Source organism: Xiphophorus couchianus, chromosome 18 (genome assembly GCF_001444195.1).
Source record: "Xiphophorus couchianus chromosome 18, X_couchianus-1.0, whole genome shotgun sequence".
Classification (NCBI taxonomy): domain Eukaryota; kingdom Metazoa; phylum Chordata; class Actinopteri; order Cyprinodontiformes; family Poeciliidae; genus Xiphophorus; species Xiphophorus couchianus.
The window spans coordinates 5,898,137-5,925,158 of NC_040245.1; the positions used below are offsets into that span (position 1 = coordinate 5,898,137).

The following is a 27,022-nucleotide window of genomic DNA, read 5'->3' on the forward strand; positions in this document are numbered from 1 at the left end:
AATGAGAAATTAAATGTGCATGAAAACTTTCATTTCCTTATGCTAAGACACATAAATTTTTGCTTAAGTGGTACTGATTATTTGCAATTCACGCAGGAAAAACAAATTGCTTTCTTCAGAGGATTAAGAACTGATACAACAAAGAACATCTATTATGTACTTCGATAAAAAATTGAGGTGTAGCTAGTCAAAATATAATAAACAATTCTCAATTAGAAGAAACATAGTACTGGATCCTTAAAAACCCAAATAAAATAGCAATTATGTCTGAGTCTGAGTTATTTAAGAAAATTCTTGTTTTGGGCTTTTTTGGAGGAGAAATGGGTGGTTCTGGGGGTGGGAGGAATGGCTGGTTCTGGTTCTGGATGGCTGGTCTAAAGGTCAGAAAACAAGCCTCCAACATGGCTGGATGTCTAAAGACAAACCAGGCATGACGTAAAGGCCAAGGGCAAAGGAGGTGGAGGAGATTTGTCAGTGGGTGTCTTAGTTATGCACAACTACCCCCGGCCCCCACATCAGTCTCCACACAACCCCTGACAATAACAAAATATGCAGACTAAACATGAATTTAGAACACTTATTGTCCTGGGCTTCATAAATGGGTAGCTTAATGAAAATGTTTAACGTTTGCAATAACTTTAAATGTATAGTTTTTGCAACATTTTGGTATATGCTCTAACAATAAGGTTTGCAAGGTTCATTCACACACATGGTCTGATTTAAACAGACCATAGTTCTGTTTGAGCAAGACCCCACTTTTGAGGTGGTCTCGTTCCACTTCCAAACAGATTGCTTCTGGTGTGAATACAGACTGGTCTTGATCTGAACCAACTGCAGGAAAGGTACGTCTTTTTGGACTTCATGAGCCACTATTGCAGGGCATCATGGTAAAAATGAGCCCTTCAGTGGTACTGTACTGTATGTTCTGAAATTGAAATGTGATCCGTCATTTTTTGCTTAGCAATCCTGTCAGCTTGTTGTGGGTCAGTTGCACAGAGCATCTCATCTCATTCACTTTGTAGCAAAATGTATGCACATATAAAGGGAACACTGTCTTTGTATGTTACATTGATGACTATTTCTCATTATTGTAACTATATTTGTAAATTCATAACTTTTTCAGAAGACAGTTGGTTGTAAAAGCAGTTTGCTCAACCTTTGCCTTTTTAAGTGTAGATGACAAAGAAAAGCTGTGAATCTGATGGACCACATTTTATATTGATAAACTGAAATAGTTTTTAGCAATGATAACATAATTTTAGCAGTACTAAAACTCCTAAATTTGATGGACTGTATAGACTGGTTCTGACTGGACTGGAGTTGTTGACATCTCAGGGCGAGCTTTTATCTGTCAACATTCAATATTTTATGATAGAAAGACCTACCCTGTGAAAGTGAGGGCCACCTCAGTAAATACAGTGTAGCTCTTTGCTGTGTTGTACAAATGTTGCAAGCAAAAATACTAAAATTTGTATAATCCATTAATCAATATTGTTAGTTTTTGTTTCACTAAAAGCTTTGAGGCCATTTTTACAAGCCACGCTTCACTGCCAGAAACTGAGTACTTCTGTCAATAGAGCATGGCCTTTGACGCTTGTCTGAATCCACTGTATTGTAACCATAATTCAGAGCATGATTATATTTAAATGGAAGATTACCAAACCACCATGTTACTTAGTTAATAACTGCATTTTTGTATGTATCTAACCCTTACATTGCATCAGAACAATTATACAACATTTTACAGTGACTTTACATGCATTATAACTACCATTTGCTCTTAGTTAGATTTAATATTGCTTGTCAAACTGTTGAAAGATCACACTTCTGTGCCTTTAGGTTGGCTACATGGTGGTGCAGATGGTAGTGTTGTTGCCTTACAGCAAGAAGGTCCTGGGTTTGAATCCTGGCCTAGGATCTTTTTGCATGGAGTTTCCCATTCAAAAAGATCCTCCATTAGGGGATAAATCGTCTCTAACTTCCTTTAGATTTTGGCGACCAATCAATAATGACCGGTTGGCACATACAGATGTAACTTTCTGCCCTCAGACCTATACTAACCCATAATAGGTCCCTGGTATTTGCCATCCTCACCCTGAAATTTGTGAATACTTGAGATTGTCTCTGAAAATAGTGACAACTGCTTATTTTAATAGTACAAACAAACACATCCTAAACTGAGCCTGCATTAATATGCATGATGGGAACTGTCTTGGCATTACAGCAGAAGCTAATATCATCGGTCCTCCTTATTGTCACTCTTGGGGCAACAGTCAGTTAGCACAAAGGAAAATGAATGGCATTTATGATTTGCTGATTTGCTAATGCCAGTAAATCATGTCAAAAAGCACTTTACCTAAATATTTTAACTTCACAAGCTGCATATTCTTTTGAATATCTTAAATGGGCTCAACGAAAAATTCACAAATGTTTTGCTAGTAATTTGAAGTTACGTTCCACAGAAAGATCTTTGAATAGTTGAATCTGCCAATATTAAACTGTGATTAGGTGTCACTGTATTTCTAAGACTGTTCCATTTTTTCCAAGACATTTGAGCTTTTTGCATGTTTCCTTTTGAAGATGCTTAGAATAACTTGGAATTTTATGTAATATTTCTAATATTTGGATAACAAAATGTTTGCCTGCTAATTGGCAGTATTGTATTTAAAGCCAGAGTCAAAATGTGCCTCTTAGAATTCATTATCAGTGCTTCATCTTAGTGGGATATTGAATCAGGTATATAGAGTCAGAGAAAAAGCTTTTTGTTAAAGCTCTTAAGAGCTTTTAGTAGATAAAAAATGTTCTGGATGCACTCCATTATTGCAAACAAAGTTGTTTTTGTTGCACTGCCTGCTCAGTTTGCAGAGACTTTGTTTTGCGGTGCCTATAAAAAGCTTTCGTTTTGCTTTTTGTGTGTCTAATATACGATCTGTTAAAGAAACAAAGAAGTTGCAAACCATTTGTTTAAATGTTTGCTGTTGTCTGTGCCTCATTTGATGCCTGTCACAAATAATCAGAGGAGATTTTTTTTTTTGGCACTCCTAGTTTTACTTGTTGTTGTTTTCATTGCAAGCGCATGTCACAAAGGAGAATTACAAAGCTAAGGCAGAAGTGCGGATGGCAGCAAGAGGCGACAGAGGTTTACAGGTTCATGCGTCTGCAGCTTATGTGTGCACAAGTCGTGGAAACAAAGCAAGAAGAAAGATGCACATTAATGCATTTTTGTGGGTTTTGTTTTTGTTTTAAATCCTCTCATTTCAAAGAGCGCCAGAAAACAAAAAGAAGTCGGTCTGATGTGGGGAGAGAGGCTAAACTGAAGAGGATAAATTAAATGAAGCCACACTCGAGAGGGAAGGAGACTGTGTGACAACAAGAAGACTGCATGATTGCAAAGTAATTGGAAAAAAAAACTTAATACATCAAAGCATCTACAGCTACTCTCAGAAGCTTATATGATGCAGTACTTTATCTGTAATAGATTTAAAAGTGTAAAATTCTATTCATAGCTCTCACTCTCCCCCTCATCTCTTCTGTTTCTTTCTTTAAAAGAATCCTCTTTGCATCATCCCTCTCTCTCTTCACCTTGCAGTCTGCATCTCATCAGATGTCTGGAATATATGCAAGACGCGCGCGCCTCTGATCTCTGCTCTGTGATCGTAATGTTGGTGACGCTGGGAGAGTTTTTCTTTTCTCCGCTCGCACGCATTTTAAAACTCTGGGGATGTAAGTGCCAGCAATTTGTCATATGTAAACTTAGTATCTTTTAAATCTCTGTGATATGAAAACATTCATATAGTTCTCAGAGATGGTTATAATGGGAGGCTGCTTTACTTTGAACTGAAAGCAGCCCTATTCTCATCACTGCCCCTATGCACACTGTGAGAGAATCACATGTCTTCAGGGTGTTAAACTGTCAGTGATGTTGCTTGATAAGCTGCAGCAGGTCCTGCCCTCATTTTGAAGCTCATTTATAGAGATACAAGCCAATGCTACCATCTCATTTATTGTTTGGAACGTTACCGGGACCATGAGTAGCAACAAACATCTTTACTGGCTTCTCTTGTCACAGCAAATCCTTTTCTTCACAGTTTTTACAGCAGTGTCACTTTATCTTTATCTGAAGATCTATTATAAATTATTCAAAATATTTACTTATGTATCCACAGCAAACATGCTATGGATTGAGGACTGCCTTTGGGGGTTGCCATAGCCATGAATTGAGGCATCTTTTCTTCTACACTTAAAACTAAACTGGATTATTTATGTATCTTTCTTCCATCTCCTTGAATGCAGTAAAAGGTGAGCAAATCATCAAAACATAGAATTAGTAGCATTTGCAGCGTCGTCATAGCTGCACGTGAAAATGCCATTTCACTTTGTAGAAAAATGTGTGCATCTGTTCAGGAGTGAATACTTAAAATTAAGGCGGGTTATTATTTTTGAGAAAATGATTAAGACTAGAAATAATTTAATTGGTTTTAACATGATGTTCAGCAGTGATTTATCTGTATCAGGTTTATTTGACTTTAAAATAAAAAGCATTCATTTACATATTTTAATATATTCATGTTCATATTCATTCTTTTCCTGCTTACTAGAAATATCCAAGATAATCACATGGTGCCAGGAGTCAGCATCAGTGACCTAAACACAATTTCCACACTTTATTATTTTTGTGTCAATCAAATCTTGTTTGGAAAGGCAGAGTCAGTGTTGCAGAAATCTGCACAAGGTTTTGTAATCTGTCCATGACTCCCAACCTTAAAATAGATCCAGTGTTCCTTCAAAATTTAATATCATGGTTGTCTTCTAAAGACTAAAGATTAAAGTAGTAAAAAATTAAAGGTGTTTACAAACCGAAAACCCCTGTGACATTCTTAAGAAACGTATTTCAGCACAGTAAAATGAGCTAAATGTTTTCTCTCCAGAAAGAGACATTTGAACCGTTGCTAAACCGACCAGAAATTCAACCTCTTTTCTGAAGCTCACAGGCATGGATAATGGCCCATTTGAGGCTGCAAATGATATTTTTTCAGCTGATAAATAATTCATTGTTTTTTATATATAAAAAGACACAGTGGTAGTAACAGTTCAATCATTTTAGTGCATGAGAAATAAAAAAATAGCATTAATTGGATTACTTTTCACTAACAGTTGAATGGTTCTCCAAAACATTGTTATAATATCTGTGTATTTCAAAATTTTATGAAAAAAACACTCTTATAAGGTTTAACCAGCAATGTATAGACAGAAAGAAGGACAGGAATTTGAGTTTTAGGCAGTTTGAAAGCAAAGAGTGAAGTTCAAACAGGCTTTGAATGCTGGTTTCTGACAGTTGTATCACTGCAGTACATTATGACACTTCCAACTATCACGCATGGATTGTGTTGAGCTAAATATGCAAAATCATGGATGGCAGCTTAAAAACTACAATCCACGGATGAGCACAGCACATATTTCACTTTCTCAAGATGTTGCACATGCATAATGATCCCTCTCAAATTAATCTGATTAATACAGATTAATGCAAAAATGTCACCACACCTGTTCTCAGTAGACTTTCTCTGCAATGTGGAACTCTAAATTGACAAAAATGGTTTCCAAATCCAAATTATTACAATGTGCGCTGTTTAACCAGGAAAATGAATTAATTTTATAGCATTTCCTCTTGGTCTGGTTTGTAATTTGACAGCAGGGTTGCAGAACTCAATTAGCACAGCTCCAATCAACACATGTTTACCTAATCTAGGAAATCTCTCCTAACAGGGGAAGTTTACATGTCCAGAACATGAAATATTGTGAGGAAAAACTAGTTGAGACTTGACTTTCTGATATAATTAAGTCATGTTTTGCTGCCAGATGGTGTTCTTTTATTCAGAAAGATTTTTAATCCTAATTTATTACAGTAGATAAATGCGCTAGCTGCGACCACTCTGATAAAAGAAAATGTTCAGTCACAGTGGGTGTAGACGTTCAGAAGCAGATGCTCAAATAAAAATGCAGATTCTTGCAGTTTACCGTTTCTGGTCTGAATCTATTAAGACATTTCGAGGGAAACGCAAAACAGCTGAAAATTACAACACTCCTATGCCTTACAGGAATGTTAATTATCATTTCCGCAGTACAATATGAGAACATAGTGTGCTGTGCTTTACGAAGGCGTTCATACTCCCCAAATGTTTTCATATTTTGTCAAATTGCAAGCACAAAATGGAATGTATTCTGATTGGACTTTATACAACAAAAACTCATTACTGTGAAACGTCTGATTATACATATTTAATTTTAGAAATATAGAAATCTGAAAGGTATGATAGGAGAATCGTACCTTTCAGGTACACCTCAACAACATGCAGTGCCACCATTTTGCCGGTAGGCCCTGGAAGGTATATGACAAATGTGAAATATAGTTTGAGGTCAGATGTGACCAAAATACAACTTTTTGATCTACATTCTAGGTAGGGAGGAAAACTAACAATGTACATCAACCTGGATACAGCATCCCCACCTTAAGCACCATGTTGACAGCATCATGATGGGATTTTTTCTCAGCTGGAACAGAGAAGCTAGTTGAAGTTGAAGGGAAGATGGATGGAGATAAATACATGGCAATCCTGGAGGAAACCTTTTTAGAGAATGCAAAAGACTTGGAAAAAAGATGAAGATGCTCCTTCCAGCAGAAGAATGCCCATGAACACAGAGTCAGAACTGAAATGTACTGTAGATCAAAGCATATTTATGTGTTGCAGTGGCCCAGTCAAAGTCTTGACCGAAACTGAATTGAGAAAGACTCATATACTGCTGCTCACAGATGCTTCATCCAATCAAACCAGGCCAGATTCCAGAAGTGCAGATAATTTATGTCAAAGGTTGTGGTTATAACAAGATAAATCTGCAAAATTCAATACTTCTCCAAGGTACCGGAGGAGAAAATTTTACTTTCAGCCAAATTCCTGCAGGCTTCTTATGCATGAAGTGTTTTGTTGTCTGCCAGCTTGGTGAGTAGCCAGACCTTAAATCTATCCGCAATCTCTTTTTGCTCTCCGGGATTGGCTTGCCAACTACCCAGGTGTGGTATTTCATCTGAAAATTTACAGAAGTTCTATCTTTTTAGAAAATGCTCACAATTCCCACGTTGATCACCCCTTCAGCATCATAAAGAGAGTGAAACAGGTTCAAGTTCTGCATGGTTTGAGAAGGTTCAGCACCGCTGAATGTGGATGGCATTTAGGAATAGAAGGGCAGTGCCCTGATTCTGTGGCTTTTGGAGTGATGATTGTATCCCCCAGAGAGAGAAAAAAAGAGAGGGCCTTTTTATGGCTGCGCTGAAAGCCAATTTGTGTTTTCCTGTTTTTGTTTCAAAAAGTAAACAAAAAGCCTGATGGCTCTTTGTATATTCTCTCTTTCAAATAGAAAGCATATAGGTTGGAAATTATTGCAATAAATAACATTGCTTGTTACTGATTATATTTCAAGGGCGACTGATGTACTCAACAACCAAAGGAGGTGGCACATGGCTATAGAAATAAAAATGAAAATATAAGCAAATTGACTTTTACAGATGCATCATTCAGTACAAATCATCCATTATTTAAGCTGTTTGTTTCACTTTGCTTCTCTCTGTTATAAATGTGAACTAAAAGGATCCTACTTATATTTTTATTCCTTAATGTTTTGTTGTGCTCTAAGTGCGATTTAGCGTAATTTTGGGTATTTGGTTCAGCAGATTAACAAAACTGCACATACAAGCAAATCCCTGGAAATTGATCCATGATAAATCCAACAAAGCAGGTCCAGTTAAATGTCCCCCCACCCCCCTTTTCTTTGGGTTGTATTCCATGTTAAACACATTGTGTTTTCCACATAGCTGAGACCAAAAGAGTCTGTGGTGCTTCTGTTTTCTCAGGATTTAATGGTACAGTAACTCCTGCTCTGTCTGTACCTTGTGTGGTGCCCTGTGAACTGTGGAATGTCTCGTTGACCCTGAAACAGTTCAGTGAAATAAAGGCCCTCGTTGTTCTCTACCACATTCCCGGTGGCTCGTTTAATGAAAGTCTGAGGAGTGTTTGGACGAACATGATCGGACTTTACCCAAAGCTAAATTAAACCTCAGTTTTCACCAGCCAAAATGTACCAGAGTCTATCATTACTGGTCAATCATTGATACAAGTATGTGGTGTTTAAAGATATATAATTAGTCCTCAAACTACTCTTGTTAGCTGATGAGCCAACTTCAATATTTTTTTCATAAATCCAATGAGTCCTGCATTGTTTTAACCAAAAGTAGTTCTAGACCTAAATAATTTAAGAGGTTTATTACAGCTGTGCTTTGTTTTTCTTTTGTCACAGTTGCGTGCTTCAGATCATTAATTAAATTTTAATGTCAAACAAGGATAACTACAGAAAAAACATCAGTACAATTATTCTTTGTTAAAAATTAATCATTTTGTTCAATCGCTAACTGTGCTTAACCATTTCACTGGCTACACCTCAGCCCACTGCATGATTTGTAGAACTAAAAATGCCCTCAGCAAACGTCAGGAACCACACGAGATAGCTATAAGGAGCTCAAAATTCCACACCATGCCATCCATTTCAAGAAATGTAAATATAATTCAAACGTACCAGCCTTTATCCACAAATGAGAACAAAAAATAAACAAAATGAAAAGAAAACATAGCACAATTGGAAACCTTTCGTATGAGCGACTGGCCACTCAAAATTAAACCGAGCTCTCCTAGCAACTCTTCCAAGAAGTTAGAAAAGAATCAGGAACATTTAAACTGCTAACATCATTTGCCTCAGTATAATTCAACTCTAAAAAGAAAAAAAGTGGCACCATCCAAAAATGGCATCGGTGAGCCTGTTCCAAGGCTTAAACTACTGCTGAACAGAAAGAACACAAAGAGCTGTGTCACATTTACAAAAAAATTATCCTAATATTCCCATGAACGTTTTGGAACATATATGCAGTGGACTGACGAGAATAAAGTGAAATGTTTTGGAAGGTGTGCAAGCTCTTACATCTGACAAAAACCTAGCACAGCATTTCAGAAAAAGAACATTATATTACCAAGCATGGTGGTGTTAGAATGATGGTTGTAGGCTGCTTTGCTTCTTCAGAACCCAAATAACCATAACCTGAAGACTGAAAACTAAATGAAGGTTTTGGAGTTGACAAGTCAAAGTCTTTAATCCTGCTGCTGTGAAATGACCTAAAACAGGCTTATTTATGCTGAAAGGCCCTCTAATGTGACTGAATTAAAACACTTCTGCAAATATAATGGGCCAAATTTCTTTCACAGTGATGGGAAAGACTTATTGACAGCTAGCAATAAGTCTTTCCCTGCCAAATGTAGAAGCAACTACTTCTACATTTTGGCAGTAGTTGCTTCTGCCAAATGATGGCAAATCCAGTTGTTTTTGGCTACGTTGGTTTGGAAAGCTGTTTGGTTTGTTTTTGATGATGTGAAACAAAAACAAATGTGACAAAAAGAACAGTACTGTATGTACAAAAGAAACCTTTTCATACTAAGAAAAAAAATTGTTATATTTAATTACATTCTTGATTTTTGTTTTTAAGAGCTAATAGGAGGCCATTTTATTTTTTCGATTCTAACTGAACATTGATGGAGTTAGTTATACTTTTACTTTTTAATTGGCCCTCCCAAGGTCATCTTAGAAACAAAAAAGATCTACAAAATTTCCTCCAAGTTCAGGCAGTTTTCACTTCCACTTAATTATGTTCACTTTGCCACCAGTTCTTACTGTAATACACCGCTTTGCAAACTGCTTCCTTCTTCTGAGGAAAAAGGAACTGAGCATTTGTACAAACACTGCATTGATTGACTAAGTCCAGTTTGGAAATATCTGCTGTGAAACACAACGCAGGCATTGATTTTCCTTCCAAGAGCAAAGTTTATACATTGGATTTCGGATCTAACGGGTTCTTTTGCAAACTTCATAAGAAAGTGATGAGGAGTTTGGGCAAAACTCAAAAACATTTTGTGATTCACAGATTTACTGCCAGAAATGTTCCAGATGCCTGGTCAGATTACATAGAGGCAAACCTAAAAACATAACTTTTATGGAGCTCATATAAAAATCCAAAGTAATTCCTTTCATTGGAGCTGATCTTGATGTCTTAAGACTTTTGTCTTGTAATGTGTGCCTTTGGGCATAAGACAGGCCTCTTCACTTCTGTTTTTAAGTCCCTTCTTAAGACCCATCTTTTTTCTTTGGCTTTTGGCACAATCTGAGAGGCTTCACTTTGTTTTATTGTGTCTGTATATTAATATGTATTTTATATTTGAGCTTTTCTATTTTATAATTGCACTGTATTTTATGATTATGTATAGCACTTTGGTCCTGTCAGTGTATAAAGTGCTTCATAAATAAAGTTGGTATGGTATGGTAATGTGTCACTTCAGTTAGTAGAGGTCTCATGTTTAATGGAAAGCTCTCACATAGTCTGAAGACAGGTTTGAAACCTGTTTGTTGACGACGAAGGTAGGATTAAAATGTAGTTATATTTATAGTTTGAATTTAATCCCAATAAACATGCTCCACAGCATGCCATTTATTCTCACTTAAAAAAAACCATTAGCTCGTTCAGAATTAGCTAAATATCACTACCTACAGCCATAGCTTTGTTTTCAATGTAAAAACTACCTAATGGATGTGGGAAAAGTGCGTAAATTCTTTTCCCACAGATTCAATCTTCCGGGATTAAATTGTCACAAAGACACAAAGTTGTCAGTTTCTTGTAGTTATTTTTTTCACAGCACTCTCATTATTTGCACAAGTGGCAAAAATGTGCACAAAACCCATCAAATAGAAACTTTATGTGATTATCTAATTTCTTGTAGTCATTTGCTGTTAGATCAACACAAATGACCTGAATGAAAGGCTCCCTTGTCTTTCCCGTTTTAATGAATGGCTAGAAGAAACAGTCCTCTTGTCACACCTTATTTGTATCCCAGAGAAAAAGGAAGTCATTTAATCTCTTCCAAAAATGTCTCATTTAAATGCAGTTTGCTCTTGTCTATCTCATATTGAAGACAGTTTTGTTACATGAATAGCATGTTTTCTTGTCTTTCTCATTTTGAAGAGCAGCTTAGAGAAATGGTTCTCTGTCTCATACTCAAGAAAACATGAATTCATAGAAGACATATTTAGTTAAATTTTTTTTAAATAAAATTGAGATTTTCTTAATTCCTTTTAATATGAGATTATTGTACTAACATAGCCTTGCTACATATCTTCATAAGAGGTGCTACTACTTGGGAAGGGTGCTTTCAGTCTGTTTTTAAATTATGCACTTTGCTACTAATTTTGCTTCAGAATAATAGCAGGCACCACTTCCACACTAAAATGTTAAAACAGATGGCTTTATTGCATTGGCTTGCAAAGCATTATAAAGGATTGCAGTCAATATGTTGGCAAGTTGTTTTTACGGGGGCTGGGTATTATGTCGCCCTTCCGTTAAAGACTCAAATATAAATAAGGCTTATTGTTTCACCAAGTGTACACTTATTTTTGGTAACTCTAACTCTTGGTGTGAAAACGGCAAGACTTTTTGCACCTCATTACATTTTATCACAGGCAATGTAACTGTACGTACAACAAACAGAGAAAGTCCCCCTGGGATCCATAAACTAACTACCATCTCTGGATCACCAGCTTCTTCACAACTTTACTCAACACCTTACAGTTTGATAAAACATGAAGGGCAATTATGTCACATCTGCCACCACGTTGTTGTACAATTTCCCCTGCAGAAGGTTAGTTTACATTTCATAGAATGACAACTTCTCAGCTTGTTGCAGGTGACAGTTGTGCAGCAGAAACGACTTAGTCTGGGGAATGGGTCATTACTTTTTGCTATACACGCACACACACACGTATATACTGTGGGAGAAATAATTATTGAACACATCAGCATCTTTTTTCATTAAATAGCTTATTAATTTGATTATTAACAGCGTATTCACATAAGATGTCAGTAACAACCTAAGTAATGTACACATGTAAAAACTTGCAGGAAAGTACTTAAAATAAAAAGATCATAACTTAGGGTATGTGTAATAAATATGAATAAAATTAGGAATTAACGTTAAACACATGACAGAGATGATGGGCGAAACAAAAAAAAAAAAGCTTATTATTGGGATTTGTTAATTTAATGGAAATCACTCCTGATTTTTATCAGTGTAAATGAATGTTAACTGGCTAGGATTTAACTAGTCAACTAGGTTTACGAAAGTGTTTATAACGAAAGGGTTTGTCACTACTATAGTAAGAGCCAAATGTTCCCTCAAGATCTTTGGAACCCTATTCCTGCAACAAAAAAAAAGGCATTGGTTACAGACATATTTCAAAGCATTTGAATGTTCCAGTGAGCACCATTAGGGCCACATAAATTCCCCATAAATCAGACGTGACTCTCCTCGCAACATTCCTGATGGAGTAATAATAAAGAACAATCAGAATAGTTGCTTGAAAACCCGCTAAGGGTGTGCTTTTGAAAACCCTGGAAAAGAAGAAAATAAGTAGGAGAAGGAAAGACTGCCAACAGTGAAGTTTGTATCACGGTTTTTCAGCATTCACTACTGGTGGACTTTATTTAACTGAAAGGAATACTGGATGGTGAAATTTACTTGGACACTCTTGATAAGATATCTCAGCTGGACAATAATCCCAAAAGCAGAGTTAGGGAATCTCTTGGTTTTAGAGAGAGAGAGAAAAGCTCCTTAGATGGTGCAACTGAAAATCAATGGAATAAACTTATTGGATCACATAGAGGAGGCAACCAGGACTTTTGAGGTTCAAAGACTATTTGAGTTGAAAAATGCTTCAGAATCACACATTGGATCACACTTTAGCAGTGCATGAAATAGTTTCCAAAATAGACATTTTGATTATATCATTGCCAGTAAAGGCAAAGTTTTAACACAATTTAATAAGTGTATTTAATATTTACTACCAGGTCAATTTTACTTTGTTTTACAAAAATTGTAGTAAATTATATTAATTTGTGTTGCATTCTTAGCATGTGCTGAATACCAACACAGGCATGTTTAACACGTATTGTCCCTGCTTTACACACACCATAAATTACAAGCCAAGGTGGCAGAATTTTTTCATTCTATCATGAAGCTCAAGAAAAGATTTTGTTTTTTTGCTTAACTGCCTTAGGTCTTGTGGTCTTGCTACCTTCTTTAATAAGTTGGGCTAATTCATTTAGTTTGTTCTGGCCGTTAACTGTGGTTATAACTTTGGCTGTTGCTGGTATTTTCATGTGTTGCTCCTGGCTTTTACCAGCTGTTTTACAGCACTAACATAGAAGCTCTGACACCTTGCTCCCACAGCCTTTTTCATGTGAAAAAATGATTTCAATATGTTCTCATTTTCACCCAGAAGGCGTTCCAGCAGCACCTATTAACATTTTTTTAGCAACACTTGAAGAAAAACAGCTTGTGAATTTCACACTTAATAAATTGAAAGAACTGCAAATTTAATTCAGTTTCATTTCAGCCGCGGAGGTTCTGCCTGATCATTCAGACATGACAGTTAAACCAGGAAGAGGATTTAATGTAGCAAAAAATAATCACTTCTAACAATGGGTGAAACATTAAATTGATATTTATCAACGAGGGACCTCATTAAGCTACGAAACTGAAGCTACATCTTTCATAAGACTATTCAAAACAGCTAGAAAAAAGTACATGATAGAGGCTGATTTTCACTCCCCAGTTTGCTAAACATGTGACGCATACTGTTTAGAAGTTTTAGAAGCATCTATTGTACACAGTTGGAGTTTTGTCACTTCGAAGCTCTTCATCCCTTTATTCTCATCTGCCCTCCTTCTGCTAGACCACCAGACTGAGCAGCAAATCAATACTTGGCCAAAAGCCTATGTATCTTACACATGTTTTCACTGAGCTGACTGCATCTTGCAAACGAGGCAATATATTTGAAACTGAGTCTCTCCTATAAATCACTTTTAAAGTGCTTTTACATTTTTCTTAAGGCGTTACAGTTCTGTCAGTTTCGTTGTCAGATACAATTACTAAATCTTCCTGCTTTGCAGATTTGAACTTGCAAGAGCAGAACAAATAAACTTTTGTTATTGTTGTTTTTAAATGGTAGGGCGGCCGAGCTGGCTTATAGTGCTGTCTTTCTATAAAGCAAAGCTTTGGTAAAACTGTTTACAGAGACAGAAAAACTTATTGGAAACCTTGGCAAAGATGTGAAAAGATCTTTTAAAATTAATCCAACATTTTTTGCAGCATCTTAACACTACATAATTTTAGAAATATCAATTCTTTAATATCAATGTATTGATTTAGTAGATAAATATGTCAAGTAATGGTTGCTTTTAAGAAAATAGCTACTGGCACATTTGTGGGTTCCATCCTATAAAATAATAATAATAAAAAAGTGATATACTATTTAATGTCATGCCTGGGAGTTTTTGATTAGTAATTAACATTTTCTGTTACTCAGGGTGCTGTACATCTGGCACATTTGCACAGAAAAATGCACATTACCCAAAAGGTGATTGACATTAATCACAGAATTGAAGCCAGTGAGAAAAACAGTATTGCTGATTTTATTTTATTTTTTTCTGTACTTATGGCTCAAATCCAACTGCATTTGACATAATCACCTCAAGGCCACCACTGTCCTTTTATGACTGCTCCAAATCAGACCAGTAGCATTCCTAAAATAGTTTTCTAAATTCTGGCTCTTGTTAAGCGTTTCAATGTGGTGCGGCCTTGGTGGCATTCTAATCTTCCTCTGCTAAATTAACCTCAGAGTTACACTTTTGATATTTAGGCCTTGGACAAACAGAAGCGGCGAAAACGTGGCACATTGACATCTCTCCCCACCTCCCTCTATCTAGTAATGAAATTGCTTAGTGCTACTGCATCCTTTCAAGCATCACACGGAGCTGGCTCATATGGATTTAATCCTGTTGTGAGGGGTTGTTGCTGAGGGCAGTGGGCTCCGTTCCAGCCTGAAAGTAATCCATTGAGTCTTGAATAAGTCGGCTGCTTTCATGTATAAATATGTATGTCAAAGTATAGCGATTACTATCTCAAATTCAAATCTTTCCATACCAATTACTGTTGAACCCACATTATATTATGCGCTGGTTTCTAATAATTATTTTTGAAATGAGATATTCATGTCAAAGAAATTCCAAGACAAAATATATTTAGAAACCAATCCCATTAGAAGATATTTTTATAAACTTTATTGAATGTTAGATTAGAATGCTTTGTGTATAACACTTTCAGTGTTTTAATATTAGAAATCTACATGTGAAGCAGGATAATGCACTGTTCAATTAAACTAAAAGCATTAGAGATAAGACAAAGGAAATAATATAATGGCAGGGTAATATTAAGCATTGCTGTTGACATACCAAATAACAAAATTTCTACACGATTGGAGGATTAATATATCTAGATTAGATGACCATCTGATCTCCTCTACATTTGCACTGTTGCAGAGAGTCACTTTGCCTTGATTTTACCTTACATAAGTACCGCCTCATTTACTAATGGCTCACACGGGATGGGAGTGGCTGCACGGAAACATCTACTCAAATTTCTAAAAAGCAGCTGATTATAAATATAGGAGAAAAATGAATGAATAAATTTAAAGAGAAAATCTTATCATGGGTATTTTACTTGTACATTATAAACCCTCACTAGTTAAACCAAATGTGTGATCTTGTAGTGATTAAATTGTGGGTCTTATCTAAAAATGTAATCTTGAATAGTGGAAGCTGAGAGTGGAGTGTCAATCTAAGTGTGAAATCTCGTGGTTTATAGACTTGTTTTGCCGTTATCTCTCTTTCTGTGGCATTGAAAAATGTTGTGAATCTTTTCTGAGTAATTCTCCCCATTAGAAACATTTTATCTTGATTATTATTTGATATATATATGTAAGAAATAAAAACTAAATTCACTAGTGCTGTTGCTAAAATCTTTTCATGTGATGTTTACAATGCATATTCTTCTGGCGTGAATTCTATTTTGTTTATGTGAAACATATATCAATATTTATTACGTCTTGCGCTGATTTCTGTCCTCTACGCATGGTTAATGATTTACCTCTCATATAAAACCATTTGATTGTATAATGTAGACATAAGAAGCCCTTGATTTTACTCTTTGAAACTGTTGGGGTTAAAACAACCAGTTCCTGGGTCAGATATGGGCCGTTCCAGTCCTGAGATAACTTAAAGGGGAGGAGTATTATGCAAAGTCAAATTTATTGAGCTTTATATCATGTGGGAGTGTTGCTTTGATTCTTTCATGCATATCTCCCATGTGAGCCATTCGGGGATGCTTTAGCACTTGCTCATAAATTGTGGCGCCTATTTACATCGCATTGAAGCTTCAGTCCCCAACTGAGTTTTGCCCCACAGAGCAACCCTTTGCACATGCCTCCTTCACTCAGCTCCACCTGTCTAGCAGCAGCAGCAATTAGCAAACACGTGGTGGAACTGTGTGTCTGGTTGTAAAGTGTATCAATGGACTCCATGGAGAATCATTGTGATTATGTGCTGGAGGGAGGGGGTGTCAGAAAGGGTGAGACGAGCCCATTTCAAGGCAACAAATACGGCTATGATGCAAAGTCAAATTTCTTTTAAAATATTTTCATACACACAGTACTTTCATAACAACTGAAGGAAACAGTTTCTTGATGGTGATATAAAATGGTACTATATGCCTGGGTAATATGTAATACCCTTTCTTTAACACAACAGAATTGCATTAGAGGTTTGAACAAGCAAACAGGGTTAGGTTTACGACCTAGAAATTGGGCTAAATGACAAGATGTCAGATGTAATGTTCATTTTTGGGTTAAGATCAATTATTTATATCCAGCCATCCATTTTTTAGACATGGTTCATTTTTGTAACAACCATGCAACCCTAAATGATTAAAGTAAAATCAATACTTCAATAAAATCAATAAACAAAACAGGAAAACAATCTGATGTCTAATAACACAGTATAAAACGGCCAATCTATATAGAGTTTGTGATGAATTTCTTGTCAAAGTATGAATGCTGAACATAGCTAGTTCTGGTTTATATTGTCTTGAGTGAAGAAATATTTTTTCTAGTCTCAATAAAGTCGTTAATTCTAAAAACGGACATAAACGTTATTTACACAGGATAATTTCACTGTCCTACCATCACTATCCCATCTTGTTGAAGAGTTTCAGTGAAGTCTGGCAAACAGGGTCTTATTTTTTTATTCTGTTTGATTATAACACAACATATTTTTCATGTTTATGATGTTATGAAGAATTTGAGAGAAACACTAAGTCCACTTAGTCGCAAACTGCTGAAACTTGAATTGTTTTAGGCAACATTACATCAGCAAATCTTAATCCACGTTACTTTATATAATAGTGTAAATTACTTTCTACCTTCCAGTAGAAAATGTCCGATCTCAAGATACTTGACAGGGTTAAACTTTAAAATAGTTCCTCTGGATCACCATGATCCCAGACAGAGCTGCACATATCCATCTTCATCAACAAAATTATCAAGTTCCAGCTTGCTAAACAACATCAGGAGAGCTGTGGTGAGCCTTCCACACACAGACTTGTTACAGCACATCCCCCATCCGCCTGCTGGCAGTTCATAGTTTGTCCTTGACATTTCTGAGATGCTCCCAGTGGTCTGGCAGTTACAGTTTGACCAGCCTGCCCACCTTTACAACATCCACACAAATCAAATGTTCACCGCTTGTCTGACATGTCAGAACAGAATCGGTAAGAAGGTGATCCGCGTTTGACTTGTGAAACAGAGCAACTTACATAATCTGAGAAAAAAATCATGAATAAAGTGCAAAATATGGAACACTCAATCTGCGGTGTTACAGCAAAGCTAGACATTTACAAGCATAGTGGGATCTTACAGCAGTCCATAAAATTGTATATGCTGTTGCAAAAGTATTCTCACCTTATGAATGTTTTGCTGTTACAACTATAACTTCAATGTGTTTGATTAACATTTTTGCAAAAGACAAACACAATGGAGCTAAAATTCAACTTAAGCAAAACTAAGTCAAGATACCTTTGCAAAAAATTAGTCTAATTGTCAAAGAGAGTCCACCTGTTAGTAGATCATATAATGCGAAGAAACTGAGAAACATGAGTAAGTTTATTCAACTAGCCAAACGTACTCCAATTAGGCAACCATGACCTATCAAGGGGTCAGAAAAGAACTCACACCTGAAGCATTGAAGACCTCACTTGTCTCAGTTAAGTTTAAGCATGCTTGGACTTTTTAGTGGCATAGTAAAAGTCTAGATCTAATTATTAATTAAGATGCTGCAGCATGACATTAACGAGGTAGTAATAGAAGTGGGTCTTGAATAATAATTTTTGTCAAATTAACCACATCTTCAATCCAAAAAACCTTTTTGGTGCTAAATTTTTGAATAAATACACGTCAGCTCAACAAAGACATTTATGGTTTTTAATCTGCTATGTATTCAACCATCAGACTCGTGCAAAGTTCTATCAAGCCCATTCAGCTTTAAAGTGTTTCTGGAACCCCTGGTTATTCATGGAACTTCTTTGAACCTTCTTAGAAACGTGGCCCGTTGATGCTGAAATTAACTTTGGGGACGTCTGTGCGTGCTGCGACATGTTTTGCACTGACATTCCATTTTAGGCTTGAATAGCTTCAGTTATAGGCTAACTCCTGTTTGCATAACTTGCACACAACAATAATATTTTCCAGCGTCCTATCTGAATTATTTTCGAAGCAAAATTAATCCCCACTGGGCCAAGAATAGCAGTTTTCACGTTCGTCTCTGCTGCAAATGTCGCTTATGCGTCATATTGTAGATGGAGTACAAACATGTAGATATAAAGGTTCCAGCTAGAAGACTTGTATGTAAAAACAAAATGTGTAATTGTGTTCAAATTGTTAGCACAATAAAATCGTTAGGTAAACTTTAAATATGTAGCACTTTCACAGGTCAGAAACAATGAAGTGCTTTGCGATAGAAACTAGCGTAATAAACACAAGGAGATAAAAACATTAAATATAAAACATAAAACTTGTCTAAAAAAATGAGTATTCAGCTGCCTCTTAAAGTAAATGAACATAATCAAGACGCTAAAAATGCTGTTAAAATATCAAGACGAGATGAAATAAGAGCATGTACAATCATGTTTATTTCAGCTTTTCACACCAGAGTTCATAAGCTTAGAAATATTTAAAACATGTTTTGGGTTAAGCCATGAGAATGGCACATTAATAATGTGAGAATCAAAATTAATACCAAGGTTTCTGAGGTTTGGTTGAGCAGAAGAGACCAATACTTGGTAAACAGTCTAATTCAACCACCTTTAAATGTGGCTAAATTAAAACAATTCAAAACTCCTCCACAGATTTGTAAAAGACTCATTGCCAGTTATCACAAATGCTTGGTTCAGTTGTTACCACCAAGTGTTGCACAACTAGTTGCTACATTTATTTAAACTGTTAATATATGATATTTTTGTCTGATACTAGATATGGTTCATTACCCGAAACATTGAAGTATGACAAAAAAGCTACAACAGAAGACACATGAAAGGGAAGAATTTTATTTTACATTGTTATTTGTGGTTGCAACTTGACAAATGTGACCAAATTCAGAGTTTTATTCAAAGCACTGTAAAAGGAGCAGCAAATTAATTTTGTTTGAGAGATTTTGATCCCATTCTTGAAGCCGTTGACTGTACGTGCAAGGTCTGTGCATTTAGATTAATGGCTCAAAACAAAAACTCTATCTACACAACGGTTGTGTCTGGTAGTTTACGGCTCAGAAGCTGAAAGCCCATCTGAACTGACAGCACTAAATTAGTGCTGGTATCATGGATGTATTAGACCTGAGACCATAGTTTATCACACATACTCACCACACAGAACCACACCTTAAATCACCTTAAGAACCACGTTATTTGTGACAGACTCTGCCGTTGAGCGGCTCCACAAGTCTGATGTCATCCAATCCTGGCGGATGAAAACCCATCCGTAGGAAATTCAGAAGCACCTTAATGGCACCTTTTTGAACCGCTCACCCGCGAGGATTGAGCGTGAACTGTAATTGGCACAATATATCTCGCCGTATCGCTTTCTGTCTGGGATAAAAAGGGAGAGGGCCACAGGAGAGACCTTTCTCTCTAGTCGTGACACTCCAGAGGTCACCAACATGTGGAGGCGAGCACTGCCTCAAAAATTAAAATGCATCACAGGCTGCGCTTGTAAAGCTGCCTCATCTGCACAACTGTGTCATATTTCAGTGAGGTTTGACAATCCTGGTGCTTCAGAGCTCATATAAAGATTGTACTTTTTTCATACTTACTAAGGCCATTGTTGAGTGCTTTTTTTTCCCTCTTATCTCTACTGTACTCATTTTGGTCCCTCACAGTAATACATTGTGTATTGTCGCTGGCTAAAGAGATACTAATGGATCTGATTGCTTGCCCTTCGTATGTATTTGAACCTAATGCATTATCTCAGCGCTTTTGATTTGAGATGGAGGATTCTCATTCGTAATTTCCTCTGTGACAAAACTGAATGACTTCTAAATTGGGTTTTGTGGTATATTTTTCCTAATGTTGTCTTTTGAATCAGTCACAAGGTTGCAATGACTCAGATCCCATCTTTCAGTCAGGATGACACTCTCTCAGTGTTTTCTTTGATTTTTCTGTTTCAGGTTCAGAATGCAGATGATGTCTTGATTACTCCCTTGGAAAAATTTCGGAAGGAGCAAATTGGAGCAGCGAAGGTAAGAGACCCCCTACGTGCGCAATTAGCGACGAAGCAGCGCCAGAGATTTCATGCGGCCTGGCACCCTCGCCCTTTCCCTTCACCCCCCTTCGTCTCTCCCGCCGTTTGTAAATCATTAATTAAAACCAAAGCGTGACACTGCCAAGAAAAGTGGCCTTTTCCTAATTAATCTGACTAGTACGGGTTACAGACAAAGACGTCAGTTTGTTATTTTGACATTAGAAGGCATTAACACCTGCTAGTTTTTGAAAGCTAGCTTTTTAATGTTTATTAAATTAATAGTGGCATATTGACCCAAGCAATTTGTTTTTTTTTTGGCTGATAAAGTCTCTGAGCTGCAGTTCTCTTTGCCAAATGTTTATTTTTTTTGTATATATACAGTGTATATATGCGTGTGTGTATATAGTAATCTGTTTTATATTTTCATTCTTTTAGCTGTCTTTCTTGCCATCTACTTGAGCTTTAACATTTTCGGACAGGTCACTAGGTAAAGATGATTCAACATTTTAGCATGAAAGAGTGATAAGTGGAATTCTGTGCCCATTTGTTAAGGGAGAATAACCCAAACACGTGCAGTAATGTCGCACTTATTTTTAATAGAGATGTACATTTTACGGTGTATTTACTGAGAGGAGATCTTGACGCAGCGCCACAAATACTTCTGCAGGGACTTAATGTACCTTCTGGCCTTGGAACACCTTGGGATCCTCTAGGAGGAGCTATGAAATATCCTAAAGGAATTTTCAGTTTCACTGCAGCCCATTCTGTAGTTGGATGGATAATACCTGTAGTTGAAGGATAGATAACCTTCTTACTAATTGGGGTTAGCAGTTGAAACTTTATGGCAGAGGTTAGAATTTACATATACTGTAACAGGATTCTACACAACTTTAGCTAGTTTTACAAATTTAACATCTTACACAACTTTTGTGTGTGTCCTCACAAATTCAACACTCAAAATATTGATGGATGGTCTGAAAGCTTACTTGGCATCTGTTCTTTTATTTCTGGAATTTTTAAACGCAGAATTAGTCAGAAAAATATACATAACTCCAGGTTATCAGGGTAATTCTATACAGCATTTTGCAGCATCATGTACAGTATGTCTTGTAAGATTCTACATGAATAAAGTTGTATATTTTATTTGGCTAATTTAGTCCATTCATGTCATGTAGGTGCCATACAATTCAAAGCAACACAACTAATGTTTCACAGATTGTGGCATCAGTAATTTTTTTTATTGATAAAATAAATAAATACACTTCCCATGTCTCATTTTCTTAAAATAAAACTGGGTCATGTGAAGACCTTCAAATGTCATCTCTGGAGTATTTTCTTCCTCCTTCAATACACCTGCAGGAAGGATGCATTTAATGCATGTATCCCCTTTTTAATCGGATTGCTGTAATCTTGTTACATGTAGTGCAGTCTTCTCTAACGTATTGGATCTGGATGATTGATATCAGTTGGACTTGTGCACAGTGTTGCTTGAAGGCATCTTGAACTCACAGTGGACTTGTTGCTAAGGATGGCGTTGACTCTAAAGAACAGTGTGGGTTTCTTGCTACAAGCCACGCTTTCATTTCTGGCCAACTCAAAGGCATGATATGAAAGCACAGTGGCTTGTCTGTGGTCAGTCCCTCAGTGAGTTCACACATGAGCACAATGGAAGTACTCGAGCTTTCATGCTGCTCTCCAACTACTCCACCACTAACTCAATACTGTACTATGAATCATTTGCACATCTTAACATAGCTTTTATCTTTTTGAGGGACTTCTCAGGCTCAAAGTCAGGCCGTCTCCCTCTCCCTTTCTCAGTGTCTCTCATTTTGATTTATTTTACATGCCTCGACAGCCACTGGTCTGCAGATATAGTCATCCTGCTGTACTTCATTGGTCTCTTCACAGGCCAACCTGCAGCATAATGACACCATTCCTCTTCCCTGTACCGAGGTGTGAGCATCATCGCTCTCTCTGCCCGGTCAGACTGAATAACGAATGCCGCTTCATGCCTCTACCAAAATGAAACTGCACATTTTGCTGCCATTTGTGTCTCTTACTCTCTTACATCAACATGCTCAGTGTTATTGCTCTCACTGTCTGTGTTTATAAAATGGTTTCTTAAAAGCCACAACCCCCATCATTACTCCCACTACCTCTTATTTCCTCCGACCACTTCCTCCTAATGGCTCTGTCCTCCTGCAGTCTTTCCTCCGCTAAACATTAGCCCAACTAGAGTGAGATGAAATGCACACATCACGGGCTGCTGAGTAACTTTCCACAGTTCCGAGAATCTGGAGAGATCCTCGGGCCATCTGACCCTTCCAGTTATTGCACTTGATGAAGTCTGAGAACATCAGTTGGACAGTCTGGGAGCATTTGCCATATTTGGGCATCCTGTGTGTAATCCTTTTGAGGTTGTACACCAGCGTATTAACTTCCTAGGCACAAGCACAACACCTCCACAGCTGTGATGTACCAGCAGATTGACTGCAGCTCTGTGAGACATATTAGGGACAGCCTGCTGCACACAAGGCAGTACCAAATGTTTTGGACTTAAGCCCCTCAAACTTAGCAGTCTGTGGCCAACAAACACAGAGAGAAGATATCTGAGAAGGCAAAAATGTGTTGGCATATGTGCTGGTAGCCAAAGTGAGATGTAGGTCTGAAATGAATGTAACACTTCTTTTTTTCAGTTTCAGATATGTTTTTCTGTGATCTGAAATGTGTTCTCCAGCTTACTACAAAAGTGTCAGAGTTACAACACGGAATGAAAGGTTGTTCCTGTTTTTAGTTTACAAGTCCTCCATGCTAAAGCGAGAAAATGTAAAAGCCTCACCTCACTCTGAAAAATGTAAAAAATAATATACAACTTTTAATTTGAGTTTATACAGGGAAAATTATACAAAAAATATGAATATGAAATACATTTTTGACACGTAATTATTTCAAAATATGTACATCTAAATTAATTAAGCTGTTCAGTTTCTATTTCACACGATGCAAAGTCCATTTGTCTTGGCTACTTTTCAAAATGGAAAAGACAAGAAAACATGCTAAAATAACACAGAAGTGTGTTGAGATTCTTTGGTAGGAAATGGCCAAGAGCAAAACAATAGCTACTTATTTAATCTCCATATTATCACCATACAGTCAAAGCAGTAATTGAAGAGTTTGAAACTTAAACTGTGACTTAAAAGGCCAAATGCATTTTGCATTTTAGACGCACAGAGACAATTTTTCTAGATTTTTTAGTCCTGACGTGCGGATATTAATGCTGAACGATTACAATTTCTCTCTTAAAGTATTGCATTGAGAGGTAAGAACTACATTCTAAATATTTTTTTCAACTTTCTTTTCTAAGTAGGCTTTTTTTTTTTTTACACACATTCATATCAGGAGGAGAAACTATTTCATGAGTGAAAGAAAACCTCATATAACAGGTTTCATTGTAATTTTTTATAAAGAGGTCACATCTTTAGAAAGACATTTTCAACTCTTAACTGTATTCTCCATGTGTAGTTATGGAACATGAATAACTTGCCTTTACTCTAGGATTTCCAAGATGTCATAATATTTGCAAATCCATGAAAGACACCGTTTTAAAGCTCAAAAGAAAAAAACACAATGATTTTGCTGTATTCTGATTAACCTTCCTCCTCTCTGTTCAAATTTTCTGTCTCGCTTGTCCTTACCTCTATTGCAACTGGAGATGGATCTTGAAACCCCAAAGAAATTACAGTTTTGCTTCTTTTTTTGACATAATGTCAAACATCCATTTGGTGCAAAAAATGTATAACTTAGAACGTCTGTGGGCACAGTTTTGTTAACAGCCTAGTAGTAGAGCTATTTTTCTGTTTAGAGCGCTGGTATTTTTGTTAACTTTGAAACTGTTTATGCACTTAGCTTTCCCTTTTCTGGAAAAGGCTAAAAAATAAAAGAAACAACTTCTTGAAACCCTGTAAACTATTCTAATAAATTTTTTGCCTTCCACACTTGGTGGATGTCAACATTTCAGCTCTTGGCACACAAGATTGCAAAGTCAAATTTATTTTATTATTAAAATAAGGTTTAGAAATCAAAATTTTAATTTAACAACTTTAATAATTCTTAATTACTAGGATAATCATAACTATTTATTATTGAATCTAAAATATGACACATAGTAAAACTAAATTATACATAAGTACAGCTAATTAGAGTATTCTCATATTGAATCATATTTCAAAGCTCCATACCAAGCAAAAGTTAAACACAATTAAAATTGTTTGTAACCACACTTTACAAGATGATTATTGTAGGACGTGTCTGGTTGTCAGGCAATGTGGTTCCAATTGGCATTACATAAAATAATAGCAACCATAAATGAATTCAATATAAAACTGAATGTTTGTTGAGTCAAGATACATTATACATTATTTTCCAACATACACTATGGAAAAATATATTTTGAGTATGTTTGGAATAGAAAATGTGTATTATATTGCCATAATTCAGATGTGTTGACATAAATAAACTTCTCTTTATTATGTTCTCTCATGACTTTCTAGAAATGTCCAACATAGGTTTAGTCTAGTTTATATACATACCAGGAAAGATATATGATAGCAATATTCTCAGTAGAGAAAACACGAATTGTCCCAGATTTAGCTTCTAACTAATTTCCGTCTTCATTCCCCCTGATACAGGGGTATAATATACATATATTTTTTAAGTTTTCTTGGATTTCTGTTTACCAAACTGAAAATATTATCTGCACAATGACTTCTCAGCATAACTTTGACTTGTAATATTTCCTTCCAGTGTTTTCATTCCACCTTTGACCTGGAAGTGGCTCTTGATAAAGAACAGAGTGCTGTTGTTTCCTCTTAGTTCCTCTTGGTTATGAAGTTTTCCTCAAAGCCTCTGGATTTTAATAAAGCCAAATTGCTGTGAAAACAATCCTAATAACAGAAAAACAAACTCATGGCTCGACAGCAGGCAAAGTTCACCTTATTGTGTTGTCTTTAACTTTCAGAGTTGGACTGAGCCACCACAATTCAACTTTAGGACACTGAAATGAAAAGAGACCATTTTTAATATCCTATAGAAAAATTGTATGACTATTGGATGAATTACCTTGTGTTAGATTTGAAGGCAAGCTCGTTGCTCAGTTCAGTTTTTCTGATTCTGGGTCTTTGTATTTTTTCCTACATGTTATCTCAAGGTTATGTAGCAAGAGGAATTTACAGCCTGATCCTGTCAGGGGAAAGTTAAAGATTCCCTACAGGAGAAAGTGTAGGCCTACAGACTAGGAGAGCTTGTCAAACGGCTTTTTCAGATGCTGTAAGACTAAAAAAGGCTTATGAAGATTGATTTATGTAGTTGCAAACAGGCAAATACAATAAGGAACAAATTGTATGTTCTGTTTTGCATTTGAGTGTTATTAAAGTTTGACTTGTTGCAAAAGCTTTTAGTGACAACTGATAAATGTTAAATTTTACCCAGAAGGTTTGCAGCTTGCCTCCTTCTAAATGTGGCCTATTTAGAAGCCTGGATGTTTGTTTTTGAACTCTTCCAAAGCAGATGTTGGTAATTATTTCTTGCTAATTGCCCAGCCTCTTCCTGCCTGTTACATCTCTTCAGGAATTAGTCTTTTTTTTTTTTTTTTATAGTAAAAAGGAATGTTTTTTTCTTAGCTTTGGCGCAAGGAGGCAGAATTCAACTGAAGGTTTGTGTTCTGTCTGTCTCCCTTGTTCATCTAAGACCAGCTCATGTGTGCAGCCATTGCGGTTTAATCGCCACTTCTGGACCCATGCTCCAATTAGCCGCCTCTAATGAGCTCATAGAGATAGGTTATGCTTCTCTCTTTCATGTCACTGCTCAGAGAATTCATTCAGAATGAAAATGTGGTGAAATTTGCTCCAAATGATGCCTGACTGCTCATTGGTGTTTGCATTAGATGTTGACAAACAAATTAGAAATTATTGTATGAAAATGTGAACTCCAGTGCCTTTCAAAGGTATTCATACCTCTTGAACTTTTACATGTTTTATGTTACATCCTGAAACTTCAACGTAGTTTATAGACACAAAGTAATGCAGAATTGTGAAGTAGCAAAAATAGTAGCATGCATATTGATGCAGTTCCCTTTACTCCAATATCCTTAAAAATCTCATTCTGCTGTTCTCTAAAGTCCTGAGAGGTTCATTAGTTCACA

At 36.4% G+C, this 27,022-nt stretch overlaps 1 protein-coding gene across 4 annotated transcripts in view; it reads left to right on the plus strand.

Annotated features, from left to right (window-relative positions):
• Positions 1-27,022, plus strand: part of arhgap42b (Rho GTPase activating protein 42b) — a 109,531-nt gene that overhangs the window by 40,614 nt on the left and 41,895 nt on the right. For all 4 annotated transcript variants that reach the window (XM_027999062.1, XM_027999063.1, XM_027999064.1 and 1 more), the window contains exon 4: positions 20,750-20,821. In XM_027999062.1, the coding sequence (XP_027854863.1) occupies positions 20,750-20,821 (72 nt within the window). The remainder of the gene's footprint in view (positions 1-20,749; positions 20,822-27,022) is intronic.